Genomic DNA, 19,035 nt, shown 5'->3' on the forward strand with positions numbered 1-19,035 from the left:
TAACATTAAAAAAAAAAAATTAAAACCCCTATCTCCTTCTATTTAATATTCAACTACAACACTTTCAAACCGGGAGGGGGTGGAGTCTTGGCGGGGGTGGAGTCTTGGCGGGGGTGGAGTCTTGGCAGGGGTGGAGTCTTGGCGGGGGTGGAGTCTTGGCGGGGGGGCCCCAATTTAAAGTTTGCCCTGGGGCCCATAGAACTCTAGTTACGCCACTGGCTATGGATAAAGTCATGACTGCTAGTGGTAACAAACAGCCTCTGCACTATAGGATTTTTTTACTTAAAAAGTGGTCTGGAAAAGTTTTGCTTTAGCAACAAATGCCTGCCGATGCCTAGAGTCATGTGATCCTCCTTCCTCAAGTTTCCTGTTTTCTGATTTTTTTGGATTTGACCTGAATTTTTGGAATATTCGATTTAAATTAATTTTTTTAGAATTGATTTACTCATCTCTAATGTATTTTTCTGGCTGGCTATATAATAAAGTTATGATTTGATTACAATTTGCATTGTGTTGGCATTTTTGCTTGGTGATAAACCTGCTATTTATACTAGCATTTAACATCTTCCCTTCACAACAGCAGTAAACTGACAATGGATTACCAACTGTATCTACCATATAGAAAAGTTTTATCACTCTGTACTGACTGCTACAGAAGGACAATATTTTGCATATACTTTTATGTGGTAGAGAACTATGGAAATGAAAAAAGAAAATCCAAAAATTCTAAGAAAAATGTTTTATATTTTTATATGTATAGTGGTGTGGGGGGGAGGGATATCATGGGGGGACTATTTGAAGTCAGTTTTGCTTAAGTCTGCATAAGTCTGAAAGTCTTACACTTTTGTCTAGAAATATTACTCCAGTTTTCTACACCACCCCCTACTGGAACCCTACTGGAGTGACTATAGGACTTTTTTTTTTAAAAAAAGTCCTAGTAATAAATCTGGAGTTAAGCTAATTAACATAGCTAACCACACCTACTTTCCAACCCACTTTTCAAAACTGCAGTGAGTGGTGAAAAAATGCAGGTTGCAACTTTTGTGTGCAATTGACCCCCAAAAGTAACAGAAGCCCAATTTTGTGACTTTTTGAAGACAGAATTCTGGAGTGCTGACAAATGTGTCCCGTAAAAAAAGATAATACCAAATTCTAAAATAATATATTTACCATTAATACAATAGTTAATTTTCTGATGATGCACGAGTGGTCCCTTCATTGTTTACAAGGGACAGCACATATGAGTTGGGTGCTGCATGGTACTGTAGCTCTCTTGACTGTTACTGAACTGCAGTACAACTGTAAAACTGATCTCAGAAGAGATTTAAATGTATAAATTAGAAAGCTATATATCAATCTGCTCAGCTCCTCCTGCTGTCACGGCGCAGTGTGCTAAATACACTCTACACTGAACACAGAAGGGAAGGGAAAAGGTATTAGGCCTGGAACCGAGGGAAAGGGAAATGGTCACACCTAGTGAGTCCCTACGCCGAGCCATGACTGCTATCAGTATGAACAGACCTAGAAGGTAGAAATGTTCATACGCAGGAACCTAAGCCCTATCTAACCCTAACAGGGCCCTGCAGATAGTGTCAGGACACGGATGGTCTATTTCTTCCCAAATGAAGGAATAAGAGACTCCCCCTCAGGCCTAATATTAGCAGGTAGGGGAAAACAACAAACAACAAAGAAGATAAACTTAACTTCCAGAAGTATGTGGATGAGCAGAAACTCAGACAGAACCAACACCAGGACTTGCACAAACAAGGAGCTATCAACCGCATAGCATGATGGGTGAGGCCGGACTAAATAGAGGGGAAGGAATTACCACTTAAGCTACACCTGAGACAAGAGGTGTGGTCATCCACAGCAACATCACAGAAAGGTGAATCCAAAGAGGCTGTCAATCACATCCAGCCAGTCTCCTCGATGTTCTAGTCCCTGTCAGAGGCGGGACCATGACACCTGCTGTACAACATACTACATGCAGATTGCACTACATTTTGTAGTCACAGTTTGTCTTTAACTGTAAATGACTACAGCATTGTTGCACTACTGTATCTAATGGGAACTATATTTCTGTTTTTTTTGTATCTAGTTCTGGTTTTGCATGAAAAATTTGCAGTTTTAAAAATATTTAGCACCAGTTCTCACAACTGGGGCATAATGTATTTAATATCCAGATTTCAAGTGTGACATGCTTTGAAGTTACTTTTTACCATGCAGTCAGTAGACTTGAGAGTGCTGCAGATAGTGGAATGACCTTTTTAATGTCCTTCAAAAATATCTGATTTACAACACAAATATTTACTTTAGAGTTTGCAGACTTTCTTCTAAAGGAAATTTCTTCATTGCACATAAACAGAACTGATTTCAAAATCAAATGCTCGGCCATGTGTTTTTGCGTGTTTTTCACTCCCCGCGTTCCCATAGTCCTAACTTTTTTATTTTTCAATTCACATAGCCTTATGAGGGCTTATTTTTGGCAGAAAAAGTTGTACTTTCTAATGCCACCATTTACTGTTGCATACCATGTAGTAGGAAGCGGGGAAAAAATTCCAAATGGTGTAAAATTCCAAAAAATGCAATTCTGATAAAGGTTTTTATTTTTATTTATTTTACACTGTACACTATGCAATAAAATTGACCTGTTATCTTCATTCTCCAGGTCAGTACGGTTACAACGATACCACACTTGTATAATTTTTTAGGCGTTTTAATATTGAAAAAAAATTAAAACCTTTGAGGAAAAAATTATAATTTTATAACCATATTCTGACTGGAGCTGTGTGAGGGCTCATTTTTTGTGGGATGATCTGTTCTTTTCAGTGATAACAATTTGAAGTGTGTGCGACTTTTTGATCACTTTTTATAAAAAAATTATTGGGTAGTTGGAGTGACAAAAAATGGCAAATTGGCTGTTTTTATTTTTATCCCCGTTACGCCATTTGCCGTATGCCATTAATATTGTTATATTTTAATTGTATGGGCATTTTTTCGCACGCGGCAATGCCCAGGCCATGATGTTTATTTTTTTATTGTTCTAGTATTTTTATTTTAAGAAAAGGGGGGTGATTTGAACTTTTAGGTTTTTTATTTTTTTATTTTTGTAAGAATTTTTTTTTAACTTTTTTTTACATTTACATTACATTTATATTTGTAAGAACTTTTTTTTACTTCTTTTTTTACTTTTTTTAAGTCACCTTGGGTAAAATAGCAGAAACCCGGCAGCTATGGCGCCCGCTGCACGTGCGTGCGGGAGCCATGTTTGGGGTCCTTAAAGGGTTAACCTGATAGCACTATAGCTCTTGCATTCACACAAAACTATATACTATGTAAACATTTATTTTAGATTTAGAGATTTAAAGAATAAAGTTATAGTTTGAAAAAAAAATATCTACAAAAGGGATTAATAGAGCCCTGTGTTTCACGTAAAAAAAAAAAAAAAAAAACGCTGCAAAAATGATGTCCTTACTATGTTGTATGGAGTATTATGATTACAGGAATACCAAATACTGTTTTGTAATATTTTATAGTAAGTTACAAATTAATTAATTTATAAATTAATTTACAAATTTATTTTATTTAACTTTTTTTGCACTATTATTTTAGCAACTAACTTTGCTGAAAAATGTAAATTTTACCGTAGTACAAAAGCTACTAAATAAAAGTTCAATTTTTGGCCAATAACTTTTAATAAACAAAATCTTTCACAAGTATATTCTGGGAGTAAAACCTCAGACTTTCTGTATAGCAGGCAACAGCTAACCCACTACTATCCTAAACATTTACTTTTCTGTGCATAAATAGTATTACTGTTTACTCTACAGGCATAATGCACAGTCCAGTCAAATTATTATGATTATTATAACCATGGGCCTAGCTATAGGGGGTGCAGAGGTAGCAGTCACTAATGGGCCCAGGAGCCTGAGGGTCCCAAAGACCCTTGTGCCGCATAAGAACACACCAGAATTATAGAAAGTACATGGTGGTCAAGTTACACCTCTGGCTGGAGTGAAGGGGTTAGGTCAAGAATTTGGCATAGGGGGGTGCCGTTTCAATATATGCCTCAGGCAGCATGCAGGCTATGTGCTTCTCTTCTCCTGGCCACAAAGCACTGAACTCTTGCACCAGGGCCCATGAGCCTTTTTTTTTTTTACTTTATTCTTTTCTTTTTGAAAACGTATACACAATCATCACATCAATACCGCATTACAAAAAATCCATATTACAACTTTAATAAATATTATCCTTATTCCTTATCACCCGAATACCCACCCACCACCCCTTGGAGAAAGAGAGAGAGAGAGAGAGAGAGAGGAGCTGGGAAAAAAAAAAAAAAGGTTCTAGACCTAATATGGCTATTTTTTCCATATCTCATCCATTTCTTCTGAATTTTTTGTATAGCACTGTATAGTCACCCGTTGAATTTTAATGAGATTAAGGACTGCTTCTCGCCACTGTCCCACTGTAGGCAGATCTTCCTTTACCCATTTCCTAAGTATAAGGAGTCTAGCTTGAAATAGTACTTTACCTAGAACCAATCGTACTTCTTTCTTTAATTTCAAATGTTCAGTTGCTCCCATATACAAACTACTGGATCTTCGAGCACCTGAACATCCAGGAATACAAGTACAATCTCTGCTATCTCCTTCCAATATCTAAAAAGTCTGGGGCATCTCCAAAAACAGTGTATTAGATCTGCATTCTCTCCCCTACATTTTGGGCACTTATCTGAAGTTCTCACACCCATTTTCTTTAGCATCATAGGAGATCGATGTAATCTATGTACTATAAAAAACTGTGACATTTTATGTGAACCCCTATCCGACACCATAGCATAGCTTCTAAGAGCATCTTTCCATTTCTCTTCCGTGAAGAAAAACTGAAGTTCTTTTTCCCATTTTTTTCTAGCAAGTATTGTAATCCGTTCTTTCTTTCCCTCCATCAATATCCCGTATGTTTTTTTTTTTGTTATGCCTCTTTTTTCTCCTCCATTAGTGAATTTATATATTCTGTCTGATTGTTCCTTCCTATATTTGTCTACCTTTACCACTGTCCTCAAAGCGTTAAGCTGGAGGTATTTATAAATATCCTTTTGGGGATCCCAAACTCCCTAGCAAGTGTATTAAAGTCCTTCAATTTATCTTTTGCAAATACTTGACCTAGATATTTCAATTCCTTTAAATTACATTTTTTCCAAATAGGGGTATATTGCAAAAAACCTTTAATCCCCAATATTTTTTAATCTGCACCCATATGTGATCCAGTGAGTTCAATATTCTATTTACTATAATATTTTTCCCTAGTATACCGGATTCCAATACCTCTAGGTGATTGAATTCCCCTCTCCAACCCATTTTATTTAATTCCTGTCTTCCCACTAAACCGTTCAAACTATCTCTTATCTGACTATATTGTGTTATCAAATAATACAGGAACCAATTAGGAACCGCCAAACCACCCTCTCTTACTGGGAGCTGGAGCACTTCTTTTTGTATCCTAGGGATAGCATCTTTCCAAATAAATTCCCCCATTAGGCGATCCAATAATCTAAAAGTCTTACGTGGCAGTCTTATTGGGGCATTTTGTAAAACATAAAGTATTTTTGGGAGAAAAATAATTTTTATTAGATTTACCCGACCTTGAATTGCGAGTGGTAATATTTTCCAAATATGTATTTTAATTCTAAATTCTTTTATTACGGGAAGTACTTTTAATTTTTCATATTCTTCTATATTGCCGGATATTTGTATACTTAAATATTTGAAACTCTCGTGTTTCTCAAGCACATGCACCCTTCAGTCCCTCTGTGATTGCCCATCTCCCAATAACATCATATGGGATTTCCCCCAGTTAATATTTAAACCAGAAAAAGAACCAAACTTATCTATTTTATCTATTACTCTACTAAACTGATCCCCCGTATTGTGCATAAATAATAAAATATCGTCGGCATACATTAATAATTTTTAATCTCCTTCCGCATATTGAAAACCTTTAAACTCCCTATCAGTTCTTATTATACTTGCAAGGGGCTCAATCGCTATAGCAAATAGTAATGGGGAGAGAGGACATCCCTGCCTAGTGCTCCGATAGAGGGCAAGAGGCAGGGACAGGCTCCCATCCACCATCACCCTTGCCCTTGGGTTGGAATATATGAGCTGAATCCATCTTATAAACCCCTCCCCTATACCAACCCTTTTTAAAACTGCCCATAAATACTCCCATTCAATACAATCAAATGCATTTTGAGCATCCAATGAAAGTATAGCTTTCTCCCCTGTTTCTGTTCGATTAGCCTCAATATTAAGGTACAGCAGTCTTATATTTGTATATATAGTTCTACCGGGTATAAAGCCAGTCTGGTCTTCATGGATTATACCTTTAATCACCTTAGAGAGCCTCCCTGCCAGGACTTTTGCCAAAATTTTAACATCCGTGTTTAACAAAGATATTGGTCCATATGACCCAGGATCTAATTGTTCTTTGCCCTTTTTTGGAATTAATGTAATAATTGCCTCTTTCATGGAATCTGGTAAGTCCCCTATTTTTTGTGCCTCATTCAATGTCATTTTTGATTCAGATATTAACACCTGGGCAAAGGTCTTATATATTTCAAAGGGAAGGCCGTAGCACCCTGGTGTTTTTGCAGGGTTTACCTTCTCCAGAACCTCATTAATTTCTGAGGTTGATATTTCTCTATCCAAATATTCCTTTTGGGCCTGGGATATCTTTCTCCAGACAATCTGGTCTAAATATGAGTCCAACTCTGTTTTTGAATATTGTACCCTAGATTTATAGAGTTCCTGGAAATAATCCATAAAAACATTTTTAACTCCTTCCGGTGAACTAATTATTTTATCCCTATTATCTCTAATTGCCCCTATCCAAGATTTCCCTCTTTGACTTTTTACAATGCTTGCCAAAATTTTTCCAACTTTTTCTCCCTTTGAAGCTAACCGAAACCCTTGGAAGAACAATTCTTTCCTACTTTTCTCTAGCTGATGTATTTTTAGCTTTTCCTGTTCCTCCTCCCATTCCTTCCTATTATGTTCAGTAGGGTTCATTATCCATGCTATTCTTGCTTCTTCTAATTTCTTTTCCAATAGATTGCCTCTTTCCTTATTACTTTTTTCCAGTAGTTCACCTTTTTAAACAAGAGTCCTCTCAAGTATGCCTTAGCGGTATCCCAGACTATCAATCTGTTAGCGGAATTATTATTCTCCTGGAAATTTTTTTTTAGTCCCTCCATTATACTCTCTTTGTCTGAAATCAATGATAACAAATGAGCATTAAACTTAAACAATAGGAGATTGTTCTTTCTATTCAAATCCAGTTCCATTACCACTGCACTATGGTCAGATAGAGCCATGGGTGAATACTTTATCTTAATCCTATTTTGAGACATTAGATTTTTATTTCCCAAGACCATATCTATTCTTGACCATGTTTGATGCGTTTTAGAATAGCAAGAATACATGGTTTCTTCCGGGTTCTGATAACGCCACACATTTATCCATTTGAATTCCGAGGCCAATTTAAACAAATCTACATTTTGTGTTCTTCCCCCTCTGCTAGACATTCTATCCTTGAGTGGGTCCGTTACAGCATTATAGTCTCCTATCGCTACCATTATACATTCTTGTCTGTTCAACATAAATCTATGTAATTCATACAAAACATCTGGCTTATATGGTGGTGGAATATATATATTTGCAATTACTATTTTAACCACCCCTTCTATATTACATTGCAAAAAGAGGTACCTGCCACAGTCGTCAGCCTCATATGCGACACACTCAAATTTGATCTTGTCATGTATCAGAATTGAGACCCCTCTTGAATAAGTAGTATATACCGAGTGGTACCCCTCCACTATCCATCTCTTCTCTAACCACCTTAGGGATTCTTTATCTAGGTGTGTCTCTTGGAGGCAAACAATGGCTGGCAAGAACCTCTTCATCCAATCAAGGATAGCATATCTCTTTACCCTCTCTCTTAAACCTCTCACGCTCAATGAAAGGATCCTAACCATCTAGCAGAGAGGGAAGAGAGAAAAAAAAAATAATAATTCCCGTCCCCTCTCTCCCTCCTCTCCAAACTACCTCCCCCTCCCCTGAATAGCCCCCCTCTCTGCTCATCAGCAGTCGGGGCGACTCCATTACTATGCATATTGCTCCTTATCCCCCCCCATTACACCTCACCCTCAAAGACCCAACCCATCCGCCCATTCACTGACCTCCAGTGGCGTCTGAAAGAATTCTACCCTTCCTTTATGTTCCACCCTTAATTTTGCCAGAAAAAATAAACTATACTTCAGACCTGCCTCTCTTAATCTCTTTTTAACACTTATAAACTCTTTTCTGCAAGCATTAGTATCAGCTGAGTAATCCGGGAAGAGTCTTATCTTTTCGCCATGTATCTGATATTTTTCGGAAGTTCGAGCATCCGACAATATTGTATCCTTAGCCAGTAAGCATTTAATCAACATGTGTCTGGGGTATCCCCCTGGTGGCCCTTTTTATGTGGGTACCCTGTGTGCTCTCTCAATAGCGAACAAAGGGGAAAGGGTGCCCTCTCTACAAATCTCCTTTATCCATCTCTCCATAAATTCGGTACAATTATCCCCTTCTGCCCGTTCTGGGATCCCTACACATCTTATATTCATTCTTCTCGCTTTATCTTCTTGATTTATTACTTTTTGTTCCATTTTGCTATTCATCTGTTTTAAAGATACGACCTGCTTCTCTAGATTCTGAACAGAGAGCTCCAGAGCAGGAATCCTCATTTCCATTTCCTGCAGTCTCTGCCTTATTTTCTCCATCTCATCCCTTATTACACTGACATCAGTTTGCACTGCCCCGATCTGTATCACTATATTCCCCATTAGATTCTCCATCCTCGAGACAGTGCAAAATATATCCTTCATCATTTTTACATCTATTTCTTTAAATACTACAGTGGATCCCCGCTCACCTACTCCACCCGAAAATCCATTCTCCTGTGTCAAAACATGGGACTCTACCTCTATATTTTTTTCTTTCTGTAGGGGGCTAAAACCTGGGGAGTTTGGAACCAAAAATTTACTTAATCCCTGTTGTTTGGGCCCAGTCTCTAGTCCTGTCGCTGACCTCCTACCACTAGCACCGGTAGGGGCACATTGTTCCTCCTTTTTCTTGGGGGGGATCTTTAAGCTTACTGTTATCTTTTTCTTTCCCTTTCCAATACTCCTTCCTCCCCTTCCCTCTTCCTCACTGCCTCCTCCACTACCTTTTTCCTTCTCTTCCCTATCCCTCCCCTCCCCCCTATCCTCCTCTCACTTATCCGGGCACAATCTCCACCCTTCCCGACCGTTACTCGTGTATACAAATGTAAGGTTAAATCTATAACATACAACAACCTAAATATGACTATCCACCAAATTCAACACACCCGTATACTACAGCCGGAAGATGTAAGTTGTTTAAAAGGAAGGGTATTAATACTAGAAGGGTGAAAGGGGGAAAAAAGGGGGAGAAAAAATTAAATAAAAATCGTTACGCCCCTGATAATAACTATAATTTTTATCACTTCCTAGATTGGGGGGTATACAGGTATAAGGTGTATGATAGGCTGTCTGCACACATATCCCACATTGCGGTCATGGGTAAAAGGGCTGATTTATCAGAGTTGCAAAAAAGAATGATTACTGACTTTTAGGCCAGAAGAGGCAGTATTTCTGAAACTGTGCAGTTTGTGAGCTGTTGTGTGCTGCTGTACTGAAAGTGTATTGGGAGTAGACAAATGTCACCATTGTGAATAAGCTATATGGAAACTGTGGCGCACCATGTGCCATTGATGTGAAAAGTGAACATCAGCTATGAAGGTGCACGAGGATGGATCTACAGTTGTGTTCAAAATAATAGCAGTGTGTTTAAAAAAGAGAATAAAGCTCAAAATCCTTCTAATAGCTTTTATTTCCATACACACAAATCCATTGGGAACACTACACATTCTATTCCAAATCAAAACATGAAGAAAAATATATAACATTTGTGTTGTTCCTCTAAATTTTTTTTAAGAAAAGTGAATATTAGACAGTTCAAAAAAATTGCAGTGTTTGTATTCTTCTTTACAAACTCAAACATTCACTATTTAAACTGAAAAATTGTAGAAGATTTTGCTTTCCTTTGAATCACTTAACTAATATTTAGTTGTATAACCACTGTTTCTGAGAACTGCTGTACATCTGTGTTGCATGACGTCAACCAACTTCTGGCACCTGTGAACAGGTATTCCAGCCCAGGATGATTGGACTACATTCCACAGTTCTTCTCTATTTCTTGTTTTTGCCTCAGAAACTGCATTTTTGATGTCACCCCACAAGTTTTCTATTGGATTAAGATCCAGGGATTGGGCTGACCACTCCATAACGTCAATCTTGTTGGTCTGGAACCAAGATGTTGCACGTTTACTGGTGTGTTTGGGGTCGTGTCTTGTTGGAACACCCATTTCAAGGGCATTCTGATGACCTCTTCAAGTATTCTGATGTATTCAAACTGATCCATGATCCCTGGTATGCGATAAATAGGCCCAACACCGTAGTATGAGAAACATCTCCATATCATGATGCTTGCGCCACCATGCTTCACTGTCTTCACAGTGTACTGTGGCTTGAATTCAGTGTTTGGGTGTCATCTGTCTCCTGCCACTAGACCCAAAAAGAACAATCTTACTTTCATCAGTCCACAAAATGTCTCTTTAGGCCAGTCAATGTGCTCTTTGGCAAATTGTAACCTCTTCAGCACATGTCTTTTTTTCAACAGTGGGACTTTTCCGGGGCTTCTTGCAGATAGCTTGGCTTCACATAGGCGTCTTCTAATTGTAACAGTACTCACAGGTAACTTTAGACCTTCTTTGATATTCCCAGAGCTGATTGTTGGCTGAGTCCTTGCCATTTTGGCTATACTTCTATCCATTCGAATGGTAGTTTTTCGCTTTCACTTCTTTCAGGTTTTGGTTGCCATTTTAAAGAATTTGCAACCATAGGCTGAGCAGCCTATCATTTTCTGCACTTCTTTATATGTTTTCCCCTCTCCAATCAACTTTTTAATCAAGGTACGCTATTTTTCTGAACAATGTCTGAAACGACACATTTTCCTCAGAATTTCAGAGAGAAATGCACTGTACAACATTTGCTGCCTTCCTTCCTTAAATAAGGGAAATAATTGCCACCTGTTTTTCAAAGAATGAATTACATCACTCATTGAACTCCACACTGCTATTATTTTGAACATGCCCCTTTCAATAAGTGATTGAATTACAGGGAATCAGCAGCATGCATGTCATGACTGTTGGGTCTGTTGGGTTTCTATTACTCTACTACACCTGCTAGTCAATTATTTGCCATGTAGAAATATCATTTCTACCAAAAACTGTGATTGATTAGGTTAGTGATGCCAACAGAAGCCTGTAAGTTTGTTTCTTTAGAAAAAAAAAAAAGAAAAAAAGCCTAACCCATGCCACACCACTTAATTAATATTCACTGCACTGAAGTGAATGTTAATAAGGCTGCAGCTACAAAGTAGCTGGGCCTTGTCACCCCCAGCAGCTCCAGGATCCTGACTGCAGTACAGCCTGCTCTAATATTGCCTCTTCTCCAGTTACCACTGCTCCAGGATCCCCACTATTACCCTGCCTCGGGTGACCCTAAAGTCTCTGCTTCAGTTATGACCCTCCATTTGTGCCCTTTGCTCACGTTGCTCCTCTAGCACCTTTGCTTGGGCTTTGTTATAGGTTGTGACCTGCAAAGGGGGTTGGACTTATGCCCGAAAAATTCTGCACAGTGCGTCATATTCTCCAGTATTGACACGTATGGGTTACATGGTGGCATTGATAATATTCCGTATTGACAGGCATCACTGCTGCCATGTAAAGAGATACTGGTGGTGGAGTGGTGGAGGATTTAAAGGGGTTGTCTAGGTTTTCAAGTTATACTCTCCACACCATAGGGCATAACTATATGATTAGTACGGTCCGATTCTGCAACCCCCACTGATCCCAGGAACGGGTCCTGTTCCCCCTTTTTGATCGTGTGACAGGCCACACATATGCCCTGCAGCTCCGTTTATTCTCTTTGAGACCACTGGAAATAGCCAGTGGATGGAGAGGCAGGGAATATGCTCGACCTGCCATTCAATCAAGAAGGGGGATCAGTGGGGGCTCCAGCGTTCAGACCCCCATGGATCACTTAGTTATCCCCGATCCTGTGGATAGAGGATAACTATAAAAGTGGACACAGGTTCTATAACAGGCGAGTATTTCTATTTTAGTTTGACACATATTTTGGGCAAGATTTTAAATTTTTATTTTATTTATTTAGATATTTATATATTTTTTACACCCAAAGAAAACCTTTAAGGATAGGGAATGTGAAAAGGTCCAACAGCTATGACATGACAGGTGATAAGTGTCTGATTGATGAGGGTCTGACTGCTGGGAACCCCATGATCAAGGGAACGTGGTCTTAAGACCCTTGTATACATAGATTGGCGGTAATGTAATTGAATGTTTCAGGACCCCTTTTTTCATCATCAGTGGGTGTTCCAGCAGTCAGACCCCAGCAATCTGATATTTATCACCTATCCTGTAGATAGGCAATAGGTCATTATGGTAGAACAACCCTTTTAAATATACTGTAGATTATGTGCAATCTGATGAGGTTAAGATTTGGTAAATTTCATGCCAGACATTTATGCTTAAAGGGGTTAAAGGGTTTGTCTTACTGCAGTAAATTGCATTTATCATGCAGTTAATACAAGGACCTTACTAATGTATTACACTGGATTACACTGTGGTAATACCCACAGATATGTGCTGTGTATAATGTGATGGAAAGGAGATAATATGGGCAATCACAGTACATTGTAGTAAGTGCCTTGTATTAAATTTCTCTACATGATAAAGGCCAATTGCTGAAGTGAGACAACCCCTTTAACCCCTTTAATCCCTTTAAATGTGCTACATTTATTAGGGTTAGGCATAAATGTCTGGTGTGTGCATTGCGTGTTTCCTATGTGTGATTGGTGTGTGCTATATATGATCTATGGATCAGTGGTGTATGTGCAGTATGCATCAGTGGCATGTGAGCCACGTATAAGTGTCTTGTGTCCCACATCAGTCCAATGAGTGATTGGTGTGCGCTGCATGTGTCTTGTTTCTGACTGACTTAAGTGCAGGATATCCATATATGTGTGAATTCTGCCACATGTATGTTTGTGCATTTTGCTGTGAATGTCTGCCAGCATACTTCATCTTTAATATTTCTGTTATCACTGTAAGTGCTCATGAACAAGACCGTTGGATGTTTTGCAGTCTGCAAATTGCGGATCCGCAAAACATGGATACCGGGTGTGTGCATTCCACATTATGCGGAACAGAACAGCCGGCCTCTAATAGAACAGTCCTATCCTTGTGTGTAATGTGGAAAATAATAGGACACGTTCTATCATTTTGCAGAACGGCCATGCGGACATACAGACACGGAATGCACACAGAGTCATATTTTTTTTTCTTTTTCTACAGCCCTATTGAAGTGAAGTGAACAGTACGGACATGGAAAAAAATAAGTTTGTGTGCAGAAGCCCTAAGGTGGGCCCCCAGAATCAGTTATACTGGTGGGCCTTAAGTACCCCAGTCCGACACTGATCACGTCAATGCCTCAGCCACGTAATCAGAGCCAAGCAGGGAGCAGCATTGCTGGAATGATAGATGAGTATTGGGTCTTTTATTATTTTATGCCTCCCCCCTTCCCCTTGGCTAGATTTTATTCTGATCAGAGTCAACCCCTTTACCTGTATGACACATTATTTTTAAAGCGCTAAGGAAAACAAAGGCCTGCTTCACATCAGCGCTGTGCTTCTGTTTATAAAATGTTTTAGCTGCAAAAGCTTGTGGTGCCAACGGACCCCATTGACTCCATTTGGTTTTGCCAAGGTGACAGTTGTTTTGATGGGAAAAACAGGGCAGCATGCAACAGATCTGCAACAGAGCCTTCAATGCCAATGTAATTTCTCCAAAGTAATCTACATTCTTCATAGTATATACCAGGGATGAGTAATCTCCGGCACTCATGTTGTTGTGAAATTTCAACTCTCAGCATGCACACTTGCTCAGCTCTTGAAACTTCCACAGAAGTCAGTAGAGCATGCTGGGGGCTTGAGGTTTCACAACAGATGAAGTGCCAGAGGTTGCTGACCCCTGGTAGATGTTCTTTTCAAGTCAGTATTTTGTAGTAACCACATAACATTTAAGTTGTAGGATACTCTTTAGTGATATCTTTATTTTGTTTTCTATATTTCTATTTGGGCCTAACCACAAGAGCTAATATGAATTGTAGTTGAAAACCATTAGCTGGGACAGCACATCCATATAACACAATACAGTAAATGGCATTCACAGCATAATATCCTCCAACATTAAACAAATATTTGATTTCTAAAAATTGGAAAAATGACCTGCATTTTGACAATCAGCTAATTTCCCACTGCAAAGCTGTATTTGTTGCTGGGAATATTCAGATCCATAGGTGGAATTCATGGCATAACAGGATATTTGCATATCAGCAAAACTTGACCGGAAAGTTGTCAGAACTTATTAATGAGATTTAAAAAAAAAATATTTCTCCATATTTACCATCCAAACAACCACAATTTGGAAGTGTAGTAATCAGCCACAATTAGATGGCATTCACCAGTAAATGTATCTGTCAATCTGCAGCTAGAGGCATTACATACATATGGACAAGAAGAAGAGCACATGTATCCATACCTCAAATATGCGCAGCACCCTGGCCAGTGCTCCAACCTCTTCCTTGAGGGAAAAGATCAAAGAGATCCTGTTGTCTTTAGTACTTTCTTCAATATAATTAGACTCCTGTGTAAAGAGGATGCTTTATTAACTACTGGGAAGACCTTATGAATGTAAGAAGAAACTGTTTAATATTTATTTCCTTAGAAAGTTACATTTGAACATGGTTCACATAGGAGAATTACAATAATTACAATCAGTATCTGATCGTTGAGGTCCAACACCTAGGACCCCCGTCGATCAGCTATTTGAGAAGGCAGCTCAGCCTAAGCCATGTGACATCATCTTCATCAGTCACAGTCATCAGCCTAACCGCAGCTCAGTCCTATTGACGTGAATGTACAGTGCTACAATGTACGACGCTGTGCTTTGTGAGCTGAGAGAAGGTCATAATACTACCGGGGGTCCTGGGTGTCAGACACCCACCTATCAGATAAAGATGACCTAATCTGTAGAAAAGTCTTGGAAAACCCCTATATTGCTCCATTTTTTTTACAAACCAATATTCAGACAATCATGTTTTGAAATCTATAGGAGAACCTTCCACAAGTAAGGTCTCCGATCAATATACACGTTTATGGATGCTATTCATATGAAAAGGATAGACTGCATAGAAGTTAGTGATCATACCACACAGCATGGTCGTGTCATGGTTGTGACATAAGCTCTCTGCATTTAAGTTTCACATAGCCCACGTGGGCTCTAGTTAAACTAATTGGGACCGCACTGTTTAGTCAGTCTGTATTGTTAGTGTCCCATACAATTAGGGCTCGCTATAGCCTGTATGGCCACATGGTAATCGATCCCAGAGCGGCAATAGTGCAACCATGACACAATTGTGCCATGTGGTCACACCTTAAAGGTGAAAATAACCTGCAGAGAGTTAATATGTAAAAGTTTTTAAGTATGTAATGGAAGGTGCTCTGTAGTAAGTAGAAGTAGCATCTAAGTACCCTAAGAAAATGCTTCAAATCAAATAAATTGTTGCTTTTTTCATAGCCTTTGCTCTGCAATCTGTTATAGATATATGCCAAAAAGTGGCGTATATCTGTTAGTAAATGACCCCCTAAGTCGTTTTCTGGTGACACATTGACACATTTCCTTTAAACATCAAAAAAAAAAAATATATATATCTGCTCCATAGCTCTACCCAACAATAGTTACCGTTTACACTGTGTAAATTAATGAGAAGATCTAAGTCATCACACTTAGCTGACTCTTTTCTTCAATTTTCCAGTATAAAAGTATTTCCTAGCTCTAGCCAACAATGATTGTGATGTGTACATTCAGAAAAGACTACACATAAAACTTTACTTAAAGAGGGTTTTTGGCATTTTTATACTGATGGCATACACTCAGGATAGCCCATCAATTTCCAATTGGCAGGGATCCAACACTCTGCACGCCACTGAAGAGCTGTTCTGCAGTAGCTCTGGTGGCGGACATCGGTGGCAAAACTACACAAGTCCATTGTGCATGGAGTTGGTTATTACAGCAATGCTCTTAATGTAAGGAGCGTTACGGTAACCAGCTCCACAGTGGATGGACTTGTGTAGTTCTGCCACTGAATTCTGCCACTAGGGCTACTACAGAACAGCTGATTGGCGGGTTGCGGGTTGTCAGACCCCAACTGAACAAATATTGATGACCTATCGTGAAGACAGGCCCTCTATAAAAGTACTGGAAAATCCATCTGATGTTAATCATATGACCTATGTGCACAATGATAACATAATACTTGAAGATGTTGTGCACACGTTTTGTATACCATTTCAAACAAAATGAGCCGCAAATCGAATCAAAAATTCTGAAACGACCCAAATTTTTAAAAAATTTCTAATTCTAACAAACACAAATTTTGCATGATTAAAATTGGTCGAATAAATATTAGAGAGTTTTCTAGGCAATTGGGACACTTTTAGTTCGGGTTTTATTTATTCGGACCCAGATCAAATCAGTAGGCTGATTTGGCACCATCAGAGCAAATCAAATTTTAAGAAATTCACTCATCTGTACCTACAAATAAAGGACAGAAAAATCAGTTTTCTTACTGGGTTTCAGCTATTTAATACAAAGTTCAGTACACCAGTCAACTTGCAGTTTGTGTTTAATTAGTAAATATGCGGCTACCTATTTACTGAGGGCTATACAGAGTTGTGCTCGTACTCGTTTTAAACCCACATACAAACATTTCAACTTACTAAAACTACTAAAACCTGACAGTATTAGTAAAAACACAAAAACAACTACCTCATATTCAATAAATGATGGACAATCCAGTGTACAGCATGCAAAATGTATCCAATATAGTGACAATTATAGCACAGAATCCATTCTGTTCATTGTTATGTAACCTTTTGTACATATTAGGTGAAATAAAATTACAGTACACACACATGCTATTGTACAGATACTGAGTGTAACATAAGAAGTTTTTGCAAATTGTCTACAAAAAAATAAAACTAAAACATAAGAACTTCCTACTTTGCATGCAAAAACCCATAGTTATTCCTACTTACATATGTGTGTGTCCCATTCATTTTGCAGGTATCTGTACTAATTCTTGTTTGAGAAATGATTCACTCAGCAGAGCAGACGTCACCTATGTGAAGGTTGAGATGCCAAAGCCAACAGGAGTGTATTTAAAGCCCTCCTCCTCTCTCAATATCGCAATCATCTATGTCAATAAAACCACTGCTTTTCCATCATGTGAGTGGCTGGATCCAGCCATCGCCTCCGTACTTATCTAGTTTCATGGAAATGTACATGTGGTTCTCATAAACCAACAAACAGCAGTCACTGTAGCCTGGTTTTCATCCAAAACATATGTAATAGATAAGTGTGTCAATGGCCCCAGTATTTACTGTCTGCGTTAAGGCTGCTCTAACATGTTAAATGTTTACATGCTCATGGCTTTGGAGCACTATGGCCCACACTGTTAGGTTGGAATCACACATGAAGGTTTTCTGATGCAGTATTTTGACCCAAAAGCCAGGAATGGATTCAAAAAGAAGGACTGCATAAAGGGTGCACAACCAGCAGCCCCAATGTCATTCTGTGCTGCCCCCAACCATCTGGTAACAGATATACCTGTTTGTGTCTAGTGGCTGCCCACCTGTATTTTTCATGCATTCTCCCATTAGATGAAAGTCCTGGAAATGTAACTAGACATTTATGGTATGTATGTTTGATATACCATAATTATTTCAGTTGGTAATACCTGTTTAACTTATATTTTTGGCCCTTTGGATTGGTTCAGTCTGACAATGTGGCCCTCAACTAGAAAACGTTGTGCACCCGCGAATAAAGGAAAGACTTATGCTTTACTCTTTAAAATTCATTCCTATGTTTTACTCAAAGACCGCCACAAATACTGCATGTGTGATTACAGCCTTACAGCTACAGTTGCAAGAAAAAGTATGTGAACCCTTTGGAATGATATGGATTTCTGCACAAATTGGTCATAAAATGTGATCTGATCTTCATCTAAGTCACAACAATAGACAATCACAGTCTGCTTAAACTAATAACACACAAAGAATTAAATGTTACCATGTTTTTATTGAGCACACCATGTAAACATTCACAGTGCAGGTGGAAAAAGTATGTGAACCCTTGGATTTAATAACTGGTTGAACCTCCTTTGGCAGCAATAACTTCAACCAAACGTTTCCTGTAGTTGCAGATCAGACGTGCACAACGGTCAGCAGTAATTCTTGACCATTCCTCTTTACAGAACTGTTTCAGTTCGGTAATATTCTTGGGATGTCTGGTGTGAATCGCTTTCTTGAGGTCATGCCACAGCATCTCAATCGGGTTGAGGTCAGGACTCTGACTGGGCCACTCCAGAAGGCCTATTTTCTTCTGTTTTTATGCCATTCTGTTGGGGATTTACTTCTATGCTTTGGGTCGTTGTCCGGTTGCAACACCCATCTTCTGTTGAGCTTCAGCTGGTGGACAGATGGCCTTAAGTTCTCCTGCAAAATGTCTTGATAAACTTGGGAATTCATTTTTCCTTCGATGATAGCAATCCGTCCAGGCCCTGACGCAGCAAAGCAGCCCCAAACCATGATGCCCCCACCACCATACTTCACAGTTGGGATGAGGTTTTGATGTTGGTGTGCTGTGCCTCTTTTTCTCCATACATAGTGTTGTGTGTTTCTTCCAAACAACTCAACTTTGGTT

At 38.9% G+C, this 19,035-nt stretch overlaps 1 protein-coding gene across 2 annotated transcripts in view; it reads right to left on the bottom strand.

Moving 5' to 3' along the window:
- The window catches only part of PAH (phenylalanine hydroxylase), a 104,950-nt gene extending 87,429 nt beyond the window's left edge, over window positions 1–17,521 (bottom strand). For both annotated transcript variants that reach the window (XM_040407799.1, XM_040407790.1), the window contains exons 1-2: window positions 17,370–17,521; window positions 14,812–14,916 (exon numbers count right to left, since the gene is read on the bottom strand). In XM_040407799.1, coding sequence (XP_040263733.1) covers window positions 14,812–14,916; window positions 17,370–17,390 — 126 coding nt within the window. In that variant the 5' untranslated portion in view covers window positions 17,391–17,521. The remainder of the gene's footprint in view (window positions 1–14,811; window positions 14,917–17,369) is intronic.
- Window positions 17,522–19,035: the final 1,514 nt, after the last annotated feature.

Source organism: Bufo bufo, chromosome 1, assembly GCF_905171765.1.
Source record: "Bufo bufo chromosome 1, aBufBuf1.1, whole genome shotgun sequence".
Lineage (NCBI taxonomy): Eukaryota > Metazoa > Chordata > Amphibia > Anura > Bufonidae > Bufo > Bufo bufo.